Source organism: Agelaius tricolor, unplaced genomic scaffold, assembly GCF_023055355.1.
Source record: "Agelaius tricolor isolate 1412-34295 unplaced genomic scaffold, bAgeTri1.0.p SCAF_25, whole genome shotgun sequence".
NCBI lineage: Eukaryota > Metazoa > Chordata > Aves > Passeriformes > Icteridae > Agelaius > Agelaius tricolor.
The window spans coordinates 643,406-660,658 of record NW_027269285.1 but is presented as its reverse complement, the minus strand read 5'-3'; the positions used below and the strand labels follow the sequence as shown (position 1 = coordinate 660,658).

General features: G+C 42.7%; 1 protein-coding gene across 2 annotated transcripts in view; it reads right to left on the bottom strand.

Annotated features, from left to right (window-relative positions):
• Positions 1 to 17,192, bottom strand: part of NOS2 (nitric oxide synthase 2) — a 30,450-nt gene extending 13,258 nt beyond the window's left edge. The window contains exons 1-5 of one of the 2 annotated variants that reach the window (XM_071448185.1): positions 3,978 to 17,192; positions 2,593 to 2,769; positions 1,858 to 1,954; positions 1,156 to 1,278; positions 917 to 1,065 (exon numbers count right to left, since the gene is read on the bottom strand). In XM_071448185.1, coding sequence (XP_071304286.1) covers positions 917 to 1,065; positions 1,156 to 1,278; positions 1,858 to 1,954; positions 2,593 to 2,699 — 476 coding nt within the window. In that variant the 5' untranslated portion in view covers positions 2,700 to 2,769; positions 3,978 to 17,192. The remainder of the gene's footprint in view (positions 1 to 916; positions 1,066 to 1,155; positions 1,279 to 1,857; positions 1,955 to 2,592; positions 2,770 to 3,977) is intronic. The other variant, XM_071448186.1, reaches the window with a different exon arrangement.
• Positions 17,193 to 17,253: the final 61 nt, after the last annotated feature.

Genomic DNA, 17,253 nt, shown 5'->3' with positions numbered 1-17,253 from the left:
TTTGTTGTCTTACAGACAGAATGAAAATAGCCTGCACTGTCTGAGAGTTTTCACATTTTCAGCAAGATGAAAGATCAAGGGCAAGCATATGAGATAGTGTAAATCAATGTGATCAAACAGCCATGAGCAGAGACACAGGGATATGCAAATGCAATATAGGCTGGTGAGGACAGCCTGTGTGTAAGACAGGGACTTTCAGAAAGATTCAGAGGGAAGAAAGATTTGAAAGGAGTTCAAAGTGTCTAAAGAAGTGGCCATTATGTGGCTGAGTCCCTTTGAAAGTTTGATAATGTTTTCTAATGGGATGAGCAAACACTGAACTGTTGCTTGAAAGCTCATCATGTGGAATGTCACTGCAAGCCCTTGGACATCAAGCAGCTGTTCCAGCATTTCCTGCCACAAGATGCCTCTGCACCATGGCTGTGTTTGTGAAAACACAAACCCCTCCCAGAATGCCCAGTGAGCCTATGCCGATAGCACAGAGCAAGGCTGAGAAGCAACACTGGCCTTCCAATCTTTGGCCAAAGCCTTGAGAAGAACACAGAGAAAAGATACTTGGGACAGCACAAACAAAAGGCATTATCCACACTGAGACTGATCTGAGTGCAGCTAATCCCAAGAAAACAGAAGGTAATGCTGGCAGAGTCCTCAATGTCCTGGAATGTAGCACACTCCAAAGGGATGGAGCTGAGGATTGCATGGTCCAGAGTCCTTCCCTGTGTTCCCAAGAACTTGGATTGACAGATGGAGCACATGAAGTGCAATGATAGTTTTATCTGGCATTTTTAACAGTCCTTATATATTTTTCAATGCATGCTGTGTAACAGGACAGTTACCAAGAGCTGTGAAGAAACCAAACCCTCCTGGAGGCTCACAGAGAGGTAGGTAGAGGTAGCCAAAAATCAAGCTGACTTACTCTTTAAATGAACTGTAATATTGCTTGAGGAAGTCTCTTGCCTGAGGTAAAAGATCCTCTGGTGGAACTGGCCCATCTCTGGTACCTCTCACCAGGCCCTTTGGGGTCATGAGTGACCCTTGGCAGGCTTTGGTCTGGCAATTGATAACCTGAAAAACAATCAAATGTCAAAAAACAATGTTGCACTCTGCGTATTTTAAAATTTATGAAAACTTCCTGTTCATATTTCCATATTTTACCTCTTTTGCAGTCAGGTGTAGTGTGTCCAGAAAGCTGGATCCATTTTCCAAGTTTCTTACTCTAACATGTCTTGGACATCCTGATATTTGGTTTGAAACTTTGATGTCATTTAAAGGGAGATTCTGGGCAGAGAACAGATAAAAATGCATACTGTCTTCAGACCTATTGAATATCTTTCAGTTTCATTTTAGATTTAATGTTAACATCAAAATATTTCAGTTTAAATTTAAGAAACTAGATATAAATGTGATCTGCTCCAACATGATTATTTGACTACAAAACTACTGAGCTAATCTACAGTTTGATGTGAAATGAAGGAAAAAAGTATTTTTGTACTAATCAAAGAGGGTCTGCCACTGCAAATACCTTTATAATTTCAGAAAGTCCTCTGAGTATCTTTGAGCATTATAGTCACAGTCTCAGGAAAACAATGAACTAATTTTAGAGACAGGACAGGTTTGTTACTAAAGATTTGCAAAGGTATATAAAGGAATCAGGCATCCCAGTCCCCGTGGGGTCACCTCTTCCTTAGAATCTTATCAATGCTCTGTTCTTGCAGAAAAGAACTTTCACCCAAAGATGTCCCAGCAGTCCCAACCTCCTGCAACCACAGTCAGACCTCTCAGGAGAAGGTGGAGCAGTTGTGAGCAGCAAGCACCACTCATGTGAACTGTTACCATCAAACAATGCTGGGAACAGACCTCTCCTCCCTCACTGGGCTTTGCTGAAGTTATGATAGGCAGCCTCTCCATCTGCTTCTTGCTGGGATTGTGCAATTTGGCATCATCCTTTTCTGAGCTTCAATAGAGAGAAAGAAAAGTCAGCACAAGGCAACGTTCTTTATGTCAGGCTTTGCTTTCAGCATCAGCAGGAGATGCTCAGTGCTGTCTCTGAAATATGAACTGAGCCATAACCCAGCAGTGGCAGTGGGCAGGAATCAGCAGTAAAGCCACAGTAACCCCTTCCCAGAGCTCTGTGTGGAAGGAAAGGAAGGAAGGCAGGGTATGAAACCTGAAATAAGTAACACCCTGAAGACTGAGAAATTTAAGCTGCATGTGCAACTTATTGTATACAAGTGTTGGGTATGAACTGCATCACAGAACTACTTCACCAACTTAATTGCAGAATAAATAATCACTTTGCTATTTTTGTAGCATACACACCTCCTGAGACTTAGAATACACGAAACCATGTTAGCACACCAAATAAATTTAAGACTATGAAAGAGAAAGCAAGATGATTTATATCCTCAATGACTGTTTGACACAAGTGTTTAATGTTCATTACCAAGTTACACCATCCAGAGACCCACAGTTCTTTGGTTAATATCAGTATTTTGGAAACACATTATGGGTTTCTCCAGGACCCAAACCACTTAATATCTTCCCTTTTCCAATCAAAGATAAACTGTGAAACCATTAAAACCAGGATCTTACCCATGGATCTTCCTATTTTTCTCCACGTTGTTGTTGATGTCCTTCTCCCTGGGGTACTGGCTCTTGGCAGCATGAGATTTGAACACAAACTGCCACGGGCACAGCATTTCGTGTGGTTTTTTTGGTGGTTTTACTTCACTGCGCTGAAACCTTGTTTTGTGTGATGTGGGAACACTTCTAAGGACATAAAAAAACCAACAAGGTCAGTTTTTACCCAAGAGGGCAGCTCCCTTTTGCATCTTTCAGAAACTTGCCAGCCTAACTGATCTGATCTAACATCCTGTGTTTAAAATGAAAATGGCTCGATTCTTAGGATAGTGATACTAAAACTAACACACTGCCAGTGTAATGTACAGCCATGCACTAATCTAAAAGACTGGCAAGAGAATTTCACCTGACCCCTGGTCGTGTAAAGCAGCAAATATTGGTGTCAGAGCAGACCACAAGCTTAGAAAAGGGATGTGAAGTGTTGCTGTGTTAATCACACAGAAATGAAAAAATCTTGCTCATATATGAACCTCACCATGTTGCAGTGTACCCACCTGCCAGAGACAAACAGGATTCTGAGAGGCTGAAGTCTGTAGCTTCTAAGATCTGTAGCACTTATTTCAATGTAACACATAGCATTTACATGAGGGTGTACAAAGTTTATGCTATTCATTTTAACAGACATTTTCTGCTCATTTCTGAACATAAGATGGATTTTGTGCTAGGGAAGGTGTGACAGAAGAGAAAGATCAAACCAGTAAATTGCAGGGTTAGAGACAATTAGCCTCAGCATTTGAATCTGGTTCATAACAGAAATCAAAACCTGATGTTTTCAAGAAGTTAGAGACAAAGGAGAAAACAGACATTGTCACATATTCCTTTTGTAAATTGTCTTATTTTGATATTTATATTACTTTTACAATAACAGTTAAACTTATGCTGGGCTCTGAGGATACTGTCTGCTATAAAGTCACACAAGAAGAGAAATCCATCCAACTGTGTGCAGAAACTGCAAGGTGTTAGGATTGTCTCTCACCTCTCCAGGTGAGAGAAATAATGTGGAATAAGCATTTCTCTGCAGTTACAAAATAGGAAAAAAAAATCTAAATTATTTTTCTGTAATAAAAAATGTAGTGAGATGCCTATACAATTTTGTAAAATACAGGGGGAAAAGAGAAGAAATGGAGAGGGGGAAGAAAAGAAAGAAACAAAGAAGGAAAGAAAGAAAAAAAGGGGGAACCTCACACAAACATAAAAAAAATACACAGGGAGAAAAAGGAGAAAAGGAAGAAAAGGAGCATAAGGAGGAAAAAGATGAAAAATAATAACATGAAAAAAGAAAGATAATAGCAAAAAGAAAAAATAAGAAAAAACAAAAAGAAGGAGAGCAGACTCACATTTCCCTTCACTGGCACTCAGAGCAAGAAGCTGCTTTGTGTCCAGCCTCGTGGGTTCTGTGGGTACACTGCCAGTGTTACCAGTTACATGCACAAACCTTTAAATCAGCAGAAAGGAGGGACAAAGTTTTCAGAGCAGCTGGACAGCTTGGAACTAGAGCAGGAGACCGAGTCTGACACTTTGCTCCTAACAGAGAAAAAAAGATACAGTTTGCCATATAATTACTTTGCCTGTGAGAGGCAGTAAATGAATGACAGAACAGCACCTGGACACGGTGCTTCTTACCGTGCTTTGTGAGAGGTGTCCCAGCCCTGCCAGGAGAGACTCCTCTCTCTCAGAGCTCCTTGCCTTCCAGCTCAGGCTCTGTATCCCTCCCAGGAGGCAAAAGCATTTTATAGTGCAGAGCATCTATGCAAAATAGCTCTGAGCAAGGCTGGACAGGGATAGTGCAATGGGGGATTCCCCTGACTCCTGTCCTGTCCACTTGGAGAAGTGCAGGGTGTGTGCTGCTGTGTGAGCAGCGTTACACAACCGGGCTGAGGAGGGAGGCAGCTCTCAGCATCCCTTCCCTCCGTGTGCTGCAGCCTTCCCTCCTGCTGGCGCTCCTGGAGAGGGCAGGGTATCACACCAAACACTGTTTGCAGCCTTGCACACCGCGTTAAAATTAAAAGAAATAAATGCTGAAGGGCTTCTTACAGCTCTTATCCCTGTGTGGCCAGTCTCCAGGCACCCTCCTGTACAGCACCCATGGCTGTAGGAAGAGAGCGAGCAACTTCAAGAGAAATGTAAAGAGCTGTAGAGTTTTACAGTACAGGCCAGGAAAGCATTTAACCGTGTGCTTAGAACTAAGGACAGGTATTTTAAGTTTCACCTCCACATACTTCCTTACTTTTTATCAAGTTTTAAAGGATCTTTCTCAATAGAGTATTTGTAGAATTTCTTGCTCTCCAGAGCTCCCTGTTCTGCCTGTTGCTGCCTGTGAGATTTGTCCCTTGGCACTTTTCCAAAGTATTGGGAATATTGGAAGGAAACTGCAACTTCCTGAAGTACAAAGCATTCCCACCATGCTCTGTGGGAATACCAGAGGGACAGCTGGATGAGGAAGATGGGATGAGCTGATTTTCAATCTCAGACAACACGTGGACATGGACCTTTTACAGAACCAGGCTTCTCCCTGCAGTCTGGAAGGCAGAGCCCCCTCAGGACAGGGCTGGCAGCAGTGCCCAGGGCTGGCAGGCACCTGCAGCCCACGAGTCTGGTGCCAGATAGTGCCCCAACAAGGATTTTGACCTGTCTTATTTGTTTCTGATATTATCTATGGCTACTTTAAGGCAACTGTTTACAAATTAAAGATGACTAATAAATCTGCTGAATAATGTGAATCAAATGAGGTACATTGATAACTAGGGAAAGATTTACAGTTGCTGACCAAAGATCTACAGAAAGGAGGCATAAGGCAGCCAGAGAAATGAGGAAATGTATGTTCTTTTCTCATCTGTCACTCTTTTACTGGGCAAGCTTGGGCAAGGTGTTTTCTTCTCTGTGTCTAGCTTCTCTATTTGAAAATGAATATTAGATGATTGTGTAAAGCATTTCTAGAGGCAAAACAAGTGCTATGCACACGTGTTCATGCACGAGATCCCCTGAATGCATCCCATCCAGGATTGCTAGAGATGAACCTCCTGATAAACAGACCTGAGCTTTTTGAGCATTCATCTGCTTGGCTTTATCAAGCCTGTTCTGCTTAGCATCCACTGCTCATGAATTTTCACAGCTGGATTTTTCTTTAATGTGGTGACTTTCTTCTCACCAGAATTAGCAGGTGAATCCCTTTGTTTAAAATATCCCAGTCATCAGGCAGATGTAATCAGCAGGCAGAAACGATGTGTGAGAACTGTGCCACTCAATGCCATGCCAGAAAATTCTGCCTTTACATTCTTCTTTTGCATTTGCTACCTTGTAACAGGGTTTAAAAAATTCTCTTTTCATCCTTTCCTTTCTTATTAACCTCTTTCTTCTACAGAACATGGGGAATCTTAATGTTTAGTACTGGAAGAGAGAACATATCTTAGAAGTTTATTCGAATTCAGTGGGTTCTAAGCTTTTAGTATTCACCCTCCTTACTTCCCTGGGCTTGGAACTGCTGAAATCTAGGAAAGGTCAGGTAGGGCTTGGATATGAAAAATCAGATTTGGGATGACCAGAGGAGGAGAAGCATCTTTCCTTAGGATAATTGTTAAAAGGATTGGCTCAGGTACAGCCATTCAGGGAACTGCTTAATCACTCCAGTTGCTCAAACAGGACCTGATTTTTTACTCACTTGAAATGAATAATAAAACTCCCTCTATATAGTAAGAACAACAGAGAACCATTCAATCCTCAGGTAGATCAGAGATTAACTAAACAAGCTCACTGGGAACTCCTTCTACAAATATTCTACAGGGCTTGGAAGGTTTTTCCTTCAGAAAACCAATTCTGCCCATTTGAACAAACACTTCTTCCTCTGCCATATCAGAGTGAAAAAACTGGTTGCTTTCCTTGCATTAACTTTGATGAAAGAGCTGCCCTTTCAGAGCAGACTTTGACCTATTCAATGCTGTCATCTTGACTTAAATTTTGTTTTCTTTCTGAGTGTCTGATGGTTTGCAGCCTCAACAATCAGCTCTCTGCAATCTCCTTCCAAGTGAGTCACATTCTGTGTCTGATATTATAATATACATCATATCTGCAAGATTCTGCATGAGCTCAAGCAGTCATATTCCTGAAAACATTTACAAATCAAGCTCTGGTTGCAAGGTTGCTCCTCTGAGATCAGGGCATTTTGAGTCTTCAAAGAACCACGACACCGAGGCAAAGTTGATGACAAGGAGGGCTGATCTTCCCAACCTCATGGAAACCCAGGGAGATGTTCAACTGTCCCAACATTTCATAGGTCATTAGTGAACTCCTTCTGACTCTCTTTTCCTAACTAATGTAACTATTGTCTGAGATATCTCTGCAGCAGTGCTCCATGTGACAGCACAATAAATGCAGTACTGCAACCCCTGTAAGCACTCAGCATCTCAGATTTGTTAGAGCTACTCTCACATCTGGTGGTTTCTGACAAAGACACAGTTAATAACAATAATAACTATTGCTGTTCCCAAATGTCTCCTCTCATTGACTACTGTCAGTCATCTTCTTTTACACTGGTTTGGTTTTTCATTCCCCAAAGAAAATTTGTTTGGTTTGAATCTTCCCCCAGACTTTGCAATGGCAACTCTGGGGTTTTTTTTGTTTGTGTTCTGATTGCTGACTATTCCTTTAAGGACTTTAAGATATTCACCAGTAACTATAGCCCCTTCTTCATTGGCTTCTTTATTATTTCAAAATGTTCCTGATAAAGTAGGGATAATGACTCTGCCAAAAGCAAAATAAAAGATCCAGGCCTTGGTACTTGAAAACATGCAAATAAAAGTAGGATCCCAGCCCGGTCTGGACTGTTTTTCAGTTTCTGCAGATTTAAGGTATGTTTAAAGCAGCAGTTTAGTGTGGAAAGTGCAATGTTTTGTTTACCATGCCCTGCTCTCCAGTGGAAGATTGACTGTCAAATGATGGCAGGGCAGGGTGGAAAATTTCCCAGTCTGACCATCTGAGGGCGAAAATGAAAGTTAAGGAGAGTGCTAAATTTGCAGAGATGTGCCAGTAAACCCATCCCTTCCTGTCTGCTGGCTGTCAGTTAGGCCAAACTCAGACATGCAGAAAGAACAGAATTCCCTCATCAGTCACCTCTCCAAAACTCCCAGGGATGAGGAAGTGAGGGAGGACCAAAGGCAGTCAATAGCCAGACTTTGTTGTGCCTGGCTGCACGTTGGCTCGGGCAGAAGTGATTGCTGACACTCCTGACTCACCCCTGAGATCCTCAGCCACAGCTGCAGCAGCAAAGACAAAACTGCAGCAAGAAAAGAGCAAAAGCAATGAACAGTTGACTGGGCCTAAACCTTGGTGTCCTGCATGTGGCTGCCACACGCTAGGCTCTGTGTCCTGCACTCCTGGCCATCATTTCACTACACTGAAGATGTCCCTGTTTGGAGCATAAGGAAAGCTGGCATGTGGATCTGCAAAAAGTATAGAACAGTGTTTGGTACTTCTGCTCCTGCAATCCATGCTTTTCACAGCAGAACAGGAAAAAAAAATTACTGTGAGATTACTAAGTGCAAAAAGAATTTTATGATTTAAAAATAACGGTGAACTACAAAGTTGCAAATGTCTTCTTTAGCAAAATCATGGTCTGAAGAAGAAACTCCAATTTCAGTCACAGAGCACTGGCTGAGGCCAGCAGAATCTCTAACCAAGGACAGGTAACAGAAGAGATTTAAGAACTGGTTTTGGAAAAACAACCCATAAATTTCTGGGCCAAAATGAAGAACAGAATATTGAAATATAGAAGTAATTTGAGTTCTGAATCTAAAAACTTTGGTGTTTTACTCCAGAACACACAGCACTGCTGGAACAACTTCAGTAAAATGTATGTGCTTCTGTTTATTGGTGACCTCTGGGTCTCTTTTCCTTACACCTGCCTTTATCTACTCAGTTGTTTCTGCACATTCAGGTGTCACACTTTGGACAGTGTACCTTAGTCTACACAAACCAAAGCGTGCTGACCCGCTTTCCATGTTTCCTGCATGGAGACAGGGGTTTTCTCAGGTAATTATATGGCTCTGCTTTATCTATACTCACTGTTTTACTACCTCAGTTGTTTTTAAGGACTCCTTGCTAAGCACTACAGTTGGGCCAGTCCTGCCTATGCCTGCATGACTTTCAGTGTCTGCATGAATTACATCACATTTTCAAAACTTTCCATGAGAGTGAAATTGCCTCCCCTCTGCCCTTCCCGACAGGGAAGTGGTGCCAGAGGGTGTGGGCTGTGAGCTTACAGCTCCTTCTCTAGCAGCCATCTACCTTCCCCGACTGAAAAGGACAATTTCCATGGCACATTCTTCAGAGTATTTTTAGTCAGTTTTCATTGATTTGGAGCTGCAAGTCCAGCTCAATTGGTTCTCATCTTCCCAGCCCTGCAAAGAGCCTGGCTCCATCTCCTCAGTGATCTGAAGGCCACTGGAAGGCTGCTCCTCCTCTCCTGTTCCTCCAGCCTCTCCTCATGAGGCAGTACCGTGCCCCAACCACCTCCACTGGATTCACTCTGTGCACTGGAGGCCCAGACTGGACTCAGTAGCTCACCAGTGAAGGATGCAGATACTCCAATGGTGCTGCTTTTCCTTCTCTCCTTCCATAGGAATTCCAGGCTAGGGACACCCCATCTAGCTTAGCTTTCATTCAGTGAAAAAACATGCTGCTGATTGAGACAACTCATTGTTGGCCACAGTGACAGAGAGGATGGTCTTTGAAGCTACATTTGGAATGGGGGACACCACTTGGGAGCTTGAAAAGTCACTTACTGAAAATATAAAAAAGAAATGTGGAGGAATATGTGTTGGCAAGGTCAGGTTCTAGAAAGTGATGGCTTTATGGAGTGGGTTAAGTCACAGGGGTTAATCTATAATAAACTCTCCTAGTACACACATCAAAGGATTGTTACAGATTAATTAGCAGGTGCTATTATTAGCCATAACAGCTTTTGATTTAATTTCTGAAAGGATAAGATGCAAAACAATTACTTCATTCAGTCTAAATGTTTCACCCAACTCTTGCAGCGAGGGGTATTTGGACCACAGCCTCCAAAGCAAGAGGAGCTGATGTAGAGTGTGTATGTTATTTACAGGGCAGAAATAGCACCTTTTTTGGTCAAAACCATGTTCTTGCATCACCTTGTTTTTATGATGATTACTTTTGATTAGTAATCTGAAACCTGGCAGAAGGGAAAATAAAGGGGAATTTCCTGTGACTTACAACACTGTCCATTAGGTTGGGCAGCTCAAGAGACCTCTCTGACCAGTAGAAGCTGAACACCACCATGACATTTCCTTCTTTCTTCTCATGTACCAGCTTCCAAGACTTAATTGCAATCTGAGAATTCTCCCAAAGAACATACCACTGCTCTTCCCAGTAGTGTTTTTGAGGACCAACAGTTTCTGTTTTTCCATGAAGTGTCAAAGTCCTTGTTCAACGTAACATCTCTGATCCCGATTTTCTCCCATGGTTTTGCTTTTGAAGTCCCACTTGTTTTTAATGGAAGAGCAAAGCTGCATGTGTGAAAGACAGATGACTGCAATGACTCCACATTCATAACAGAGAAATCCTCGCAGTTAATATCTTCATTTGGTAGAATGACCATTGCAGAAAAGGTGACTTCTCAAGTCTCTGCCACCTTTTGAAAAGGATGTAAGAAATGAGAGCTGTGTATGGTTTTGGCAGGCTCTTGTAATAAGTTCTTACCCAGTGGATGATAATTCTGCAGGAAACACATCACCCCATCCCTGGCTAACCAGCAAATTGAATGCACCGTGGAGAAGGAAGGACCCAGGCCAGTGGTGAGACAAACAAATAAGCACAGTATAAACCACTGCCCAGCAAACCATCAGCTCATTTTTAAACAGACTGCTGGATTTAACAGTGATAAAGTTGAAAACAAGAAAAAAGGAAGGCAGTTCTTCAGCACTAAAGGCAGTAGCAGAATTTTTAATATTTATTTTTCCAAAAGAGCATATAAGCATGGGAAAAGAAAGCAACTAATTACTGGACAAAAAAACTTCAGAATTCTTTCTGCCTTTCCCTCACATCAAGTGATGCTTTTGGGCCCAGATTCCAAGCTGATTTATGGAGAATATATTTGCCTTCAGCACCACACCCACCTCTTGAACTTGTCCACCCAGGCCACTGCAAACACTATGTTTTGTAAAATTGAAAAAACAAAACTGTTTCACTTTTAATTCTGGTAACCATGATTGAGCACAGGCCACTCCTCTGAGTATTCCAGGTAGTGTGAAATGGTTTAAGATGGTGAACACTACTGAAGTCATGGAGTGTACATGGGAGCCTTTGCTTTTGATTCCAGTGGCTTCAGCTCAGAAGCCAAGAACAGCATGGAAAGTAAACATCCTGATAAGCAATATCCAGACTGCCTCTGTTAGTACAGACCAAGACAGAATCTGATAGAGAAGGAAGGCAGGATTGGTGTCTCCCATTTAACAGACAGTCCCTATGAATTCCAGAGGTTCTTACAAGTGTTACAGAGTTCTGTGGAGCAAAGCTACATAATTATGAGCTGTGATTTCTTTCAGATACTTATAAAATTGAAAACACTTTTTATGTAGTAAATAAATAAGGCCCTCCCCATATAGTGCAATAAAGTGAGCAGATTACAGGTTCAGTACTGTACCCAATCTATTCCTTTCAAAGCCTCATTGTTACATCAAAGGGTTTGTGGTTCTGTTCCTCTCTCAACCAGACATGGATTGCATTCAAGTTACTTTTTATGCTAAATACCCTGCATATTGTGTATATTCTTTGTATAATTACCAGCTATAAAATCTGCACCTTTGCTTATGAGGATAATGAAGTTAGAGTGCAGGGACTGGCTCTCTATCTCAAATTTCATAATAAACCCTGGATGCCTTTTCACTGCATTTAATCAATTAGAAATAACCAGACCTGGCATAGTGTCACTGTGACATCCTGCAGGCTCTGTTCTGTCAGCTGGGAGCAGGATTTGGAGAGCTCGGTATTTTTAAACCATATTTCTGAAATAGTTGTAAAATGATCATTACCATGTCAGTACCCCCCACCTCAGAGCCATGCTAGTGGAGATAAGCAATTTCCTGCTGTTTGTCCCCTGAGTCTCAACCTGTCTGAGAGCTGCTGTGTGCCTTTTAAAGGTCTCCTGAGTTAAGCACCTCAAAGGCAATCGGAGAATTACTTTTGAAATCTTGGCCAGAAAGCTGCAATGTATTCTGTGAGATGCTTCCAGCTAGGAAAAGGACAAACTCAACAGAGCTCTTGGGGGAGAGAAAGTTCCAAGACTCAACAGGTGTCTGCATTCTGTACTGTAAACTGTGGTTTAACACACCATTTCTGTGACCTCTAGAAATGGGAGGGAAAAACAGAAAATAAAAGAGAAAGCAGCCGTTGCAGTTGCAATTGTGGAAACCAAAATACTCTATTTTTAAGCATGAAGAGTCACTCCCCACACTGACTCAGTATAAGGAAGGTGGCTCCAAAATATACAACCTTTGCCTGTGCCCACCATCATGACACAATATTTTCCAGACTAATTTCTGTTTCACATTTTCAGTTTTCCTTGTTCCTTGTTTCACACTAGCTGAGACACAGACTACTTTCTGTAGATGAAATGACTGCTAAGAAATTGAAGCAAGACTGAGAAAATCCCAGATCTTGTGTGATTTTATTTAATGCAGAATGTAAGTCAACCTCATCGGCCACAAGAATTTATTGTCAATTTTGCATCTTTTAAAATCCATTCTGTAGAAGGGGAGAATATTAATCAAAACACCAGCAGTTTTAAACTCCTCTCAACAAGAATGAATACCAGAGATGGTGCAAAATATAAGGTGTAACACTAAAAAGATATTAAGTGCAATGTTTTTTGAACAGATGATGCTGAACCCCAGCAGAAGGAAGCCCAAAGGTAATGAGGCCACTCAGTCTGAAGTTGTGCAGCTGCAGCTGAAAGAAAATATTTTATATGGGCTAGTGATACAGCCTCGAGCTGTGCCAGGGGAGGTGCAGGTTGGACAGCAGAAGGAGTTTCTTCACAGAAAGGGCTGTCAAGCATTGGCAGGGGCTGCCCAGGGAGGTTTGCAGTGCCCATCCCTGGAGGTGCCCAAGGAAGGGCTGGATGTGGCACCCAGTGCTCTGGGCTGGGGACAAGGTGGGGATTGGGCACAGCTTGGACTCCATGGGCTGGGAAGTCTTTTGCCTGAATGATTCTGGAAGCACCCAAACCAAGCTGGCTCAGAAGCTGCTGATTCAAAAACAAAAATCAAATGAATCCTTTTCAGAATGGATTCCTGCAGAACATGAAGGCAGATTCTTCTGGGGGAAAAGTCACCCAGGTTGATAGTTACAGAAGGGGTAAGTTCAGTGTCCACAGGTGAGGGCAGCAAACAGCAGTCCCAGAACTTTCCTCCTTGGACTCTCCAAGTGAGCAATGCCAGGGACCTCTCCCCAGTGACAAACACAAACACCCTTTAGCTCTAAGGTGCAAGTGACAGATGCCTCCCTCTGCTTCTAAACTTTTAAAAACCTATTTTAAATATCAAACACAATTATGAGGAAAACAGAAAATAGTCCTCAAAGAACAGGGTTTTTTTAAAGTAATGTGTCTGCCCTGCTTAATCACAAGCTGAAAGGAGTACTTGATGACTGGTGGATACTTCAGTTAACACTATTTCATAAAACTTGGCTTGACAGAAGTATAAGATAAATTAATCAAATAATAGAAAAGTTGAAAGATGCACCAGCTGGCTCGTGCTCCAGCAGAGGCAGATCAGCTCTGAGCAGCAGGCAATGCTGCAGGACAGGGACAGACCAAGTGGGCAGTGCAGCTCTGTGTCCAGCAGTGCTGTGGGTCAGGGGCTTGCTTTGGACTGCTCTGGCCAAGACACTGCTCACCCCAAACCATCCCTGTCTTTGGGGTGACACTGAGGGACATGACATTGTGGAGCATAAAGCTCTAACAGCTCATCCTTACAGTGTAAGGTCAGGGATTCTCACAATGAACAGATATCATGATATTGAGTATTTAAGACTCAAAGATGTGTTTCCTGTTCAGTTTGCAGCTTATCAAAGTTTTATATGAAGGCACAATTTATAATGCCACGTTAAAAGCTTTTACAAATAAGAAACTTTCCTCTAAAGAAGATATGAGAGAATATTATTTGTCTCTCCCAGAAATGGCGTGCATTCCTCTTCTTTATAGCATCACAGTAAAGATTACTTCCTTATGACATTTGAAAATGAGCCAAACACCACGGAGGAGAGATTTTTGTTTAGCATCAAGTCCTCATGCTCAAGTGTCCCTAAACAAAAGGCAATGCCTGTGACATAACCCACCACGTGAGGAAGTTTACAAAGTGCTAAAGAATGATTTAAAGAATATTTCATTACTGACAAATGGTGCTAAGCAAGGCCTGGCCTGGGTTGGAAATATTCTATTCAGTACCCACCGGGCTCAATTTACTTTGGTGGAGAGTGTGAATGGAAATCAGTAACACTTCTGACACAAGAATGTGATCAGAAGTGTATTTGTCTCTGGCCACATAAAGGGTGGAATGCTATCCTGGATATTACATAAACCAGGAATTTACAATCTCATCCGTACCAAAACCTGAAATGAATAAATGAATTACAAAAATAAATAAAAGGGAAAGATTTGCACTACACAGGAAGCTTCTTCATGAGGCTCCAAGGCTGGTCATAACCAAAGTGGTCTTTACCATTTCTCTGTGGACTTAAACACTAAAAATACATTGACCAACCTACTGCTACTGCTCCATTTTTTGACATGGTACTTTCATATTTGTAATGTCCAGATTATTCACACACAATTTCAGCTTTAGGTTTCCAAGGCTGTGTATACACAAAACAAAAAGTATAGCACCAGTGCTGGTTCTGGCATAGACTGGATGATGGTAAGTCTGTGAAGTGATTTAAATTATTAATTCTCTATACTTCAAGAATGTAAAGCATGATATCACTTTATTAATCAGAAGTCTCCCACTGTCTTTCCTTGTTGTAATGTTTGTCCTTCCCTTGCATAACAAGCCTCCAGTGAAACCCTCACCACCTTAATCAAGAATTGCCTGCACATAACATTTGAACTGTTAACTTCACTCAACTCCTAACTGTGGAGTACCCAGGAGAAGTTATGGACTCAAGATCCTACTGGAACTAGCTGCAAAAGTGGTTTTGGCAGTGTTTTGGGGTTACTGCAATCACCTATCAATGGCTCATCACTTACCAGAACTGGCACAGAAATGGGTTCCTCATTGCAGTAAAAGAAACTGAAGCCTATGAATACACTTCTTTCCTTTTAGTCACATTATCCCTTGCTCTGTCAGCAGCCTCGTGAGCACCATGAGTTTTTTAAACTCTTCAAAAATAATTACAGAACACAACACAGCCTCATTTACCCACCATCTTTATGGTCAGAGATTCTGGAGGACTGAAATTGGGAACACAGGTGCACCAGTGTACTTGGGGTTGCTATTTTCTCCCCAGTTGCCACAGCAGAACCCGGGAGGATGCTGCCTGTGACTGTACCTTTGTCTCTGTGGGCAGTAATTGCCAGCACAGCAGCACCAAGGGATTAGGGAACAGCTCTTCAGGCCCAGCAGGGCTGGGGGGCAGAGGGGCAGAGAGCTGCTCAAGCACAGCTGAAGAGAACTCACTGTAACTCTCAGGTCAGGCAGGTCAGTGAGTGATAAATCTGGACAACTCCAGGGTCAAATGACTTCTGAGCAGAAGTTTTTGGAACAGTAATTTTGGTCGAAAGTACTGAAGCTCTGCCCAAAACCCCTTTCAGAGTTCTCATCTACATCTGGGTTACTATAACATCTTTGGTCTCAAATTATGCTGCTGGAGAATGGAATTTGTATAATGTGCTGAAAACATAAAAGCCTCAGCTCTGCAGCTGAAAGACTCTTCAGTCCAGTCATTACAGAAACATGTCTGAAGTACTGGGGTTACTATTACAAGGAAGTAAATAGCTGTTAGCATCATATCTCCTCACCAGCAGGAAAATTACTTGCATATTGAGTAAATAAAGTTATCTTTGACTCTATTAAAAGCCTTTTTACTTTGAAAACCGGATTAAGTTTGTACAAAAGTCCTTCAGACTTCTCCTCATGCCTCCAGCTGAATCACTACTATCAAAATATTTAGTGATGATGTCTCCTGCCTCACCAACCACGCTCCCCGTCTGTACCCTACTGAGAATTGAATGCTCTATCACTTTCCAAACCCTAAAATTCACAGATCCTTGTCCTCCATAGCAATTACATCTACCATACCTTTGGTCTGATGCTCCCAAATCCCAGCTGGCACCTCAGACATCTGGAGCTCCAGACAAGCCATAGCTGTACCTTCCAGCTCCATGGTCCTTTCCCTCTTGAACTAGCCATAAATTAAATAACAGGCATGTAAGAATAATTTAAACACATGCAATTATACTTTTTGTAATTTTTTGAACAAAATACTACATCTCACACTATCAGAAGTCAATTAAAGCCATAGAGGGGTGTGATCACTCCACTTTTAAAGTTCAGGAAACTGCCATGCTTCCATACACTGTTAATCCCACTAAGTCTGAGAGTTTTTAATCACCATTGCAATGATACAAAACTCAGTGCATCTCTGTGCTATAGACCACACACACAGAACAGACCTGGAGAACAGCACAGGTCACCTGTTTGCTGGTCTTGATCAGAAGCAGCACATTCAGAGAGCTTCTACCAAAAATGCTAGAGCTTTTTTATTAGTGTTCAAGATCATACTGGATATTCCTTGTCAACTGCCAAGGTTGAAGCTTTCTGTGCTCTACCTTGCACAAAATTATTTTGAAAGTTTAAACCAAAATGGCTGCAATTAAAAAAAAAATGTACCTAGGTAGAAAGACAAGTGGCTTTCCTCACATGGAGAAACACCTACTCTGTTGAGAAAGCCCATCACCTTCCTGCTTTATCTGAAGTTAAGCAGAAGGCGGGCTCCAGAATAATACTGAGTATCATCTGGTGCAGAAAAGGACTTGAGGAGGAGAAATAAGAGGGGTAAAGAGACAAGATGAGAACAGCATTAAGGAATAGGTAAAACAAAGACAACAAAAGTTAAAGGTGCATAAGGGTGACGTGAAATACACAGGAACAGAGAGAGGAACAGTACTGGCGATGGCAGAGGGAAGTGTAACAGAGAGCAGGAATTTCAGGAGAGGAGGGTTAGCAGAGAAAAGGAATTTTTTTGATAGAATACGTTGTGGATTTCAGTGGCAGCCCCATTTCTGGGGCAGCCTTGCCAAACTCCCCTCGCCTCTGGCGAGCCCGGAGCTCATCCCTGCCCCGCCCGGCCCCGCCCGGCCCCGCCCGGCCCCGGCCCGCCCTCGGACAGCGGCGCCGGGCGGCACCGCCACCTGCCGGCAGCCCTCCGCAACTGCAGCGCGGGCACTGCGGGCACAGCCCGGGCCTGTGCCCCGCTGCCCTCCCTGGCAAACACAGCCCGGCACTGCGGGCACAGCCCGGGCCTGTGCCCCGCTGCCCTCCCTGGCAAACACAGCCCGGGCCTGTGCCCCGCTGCCCTCCCTGGCAAACACAGCCCGGCACTGCG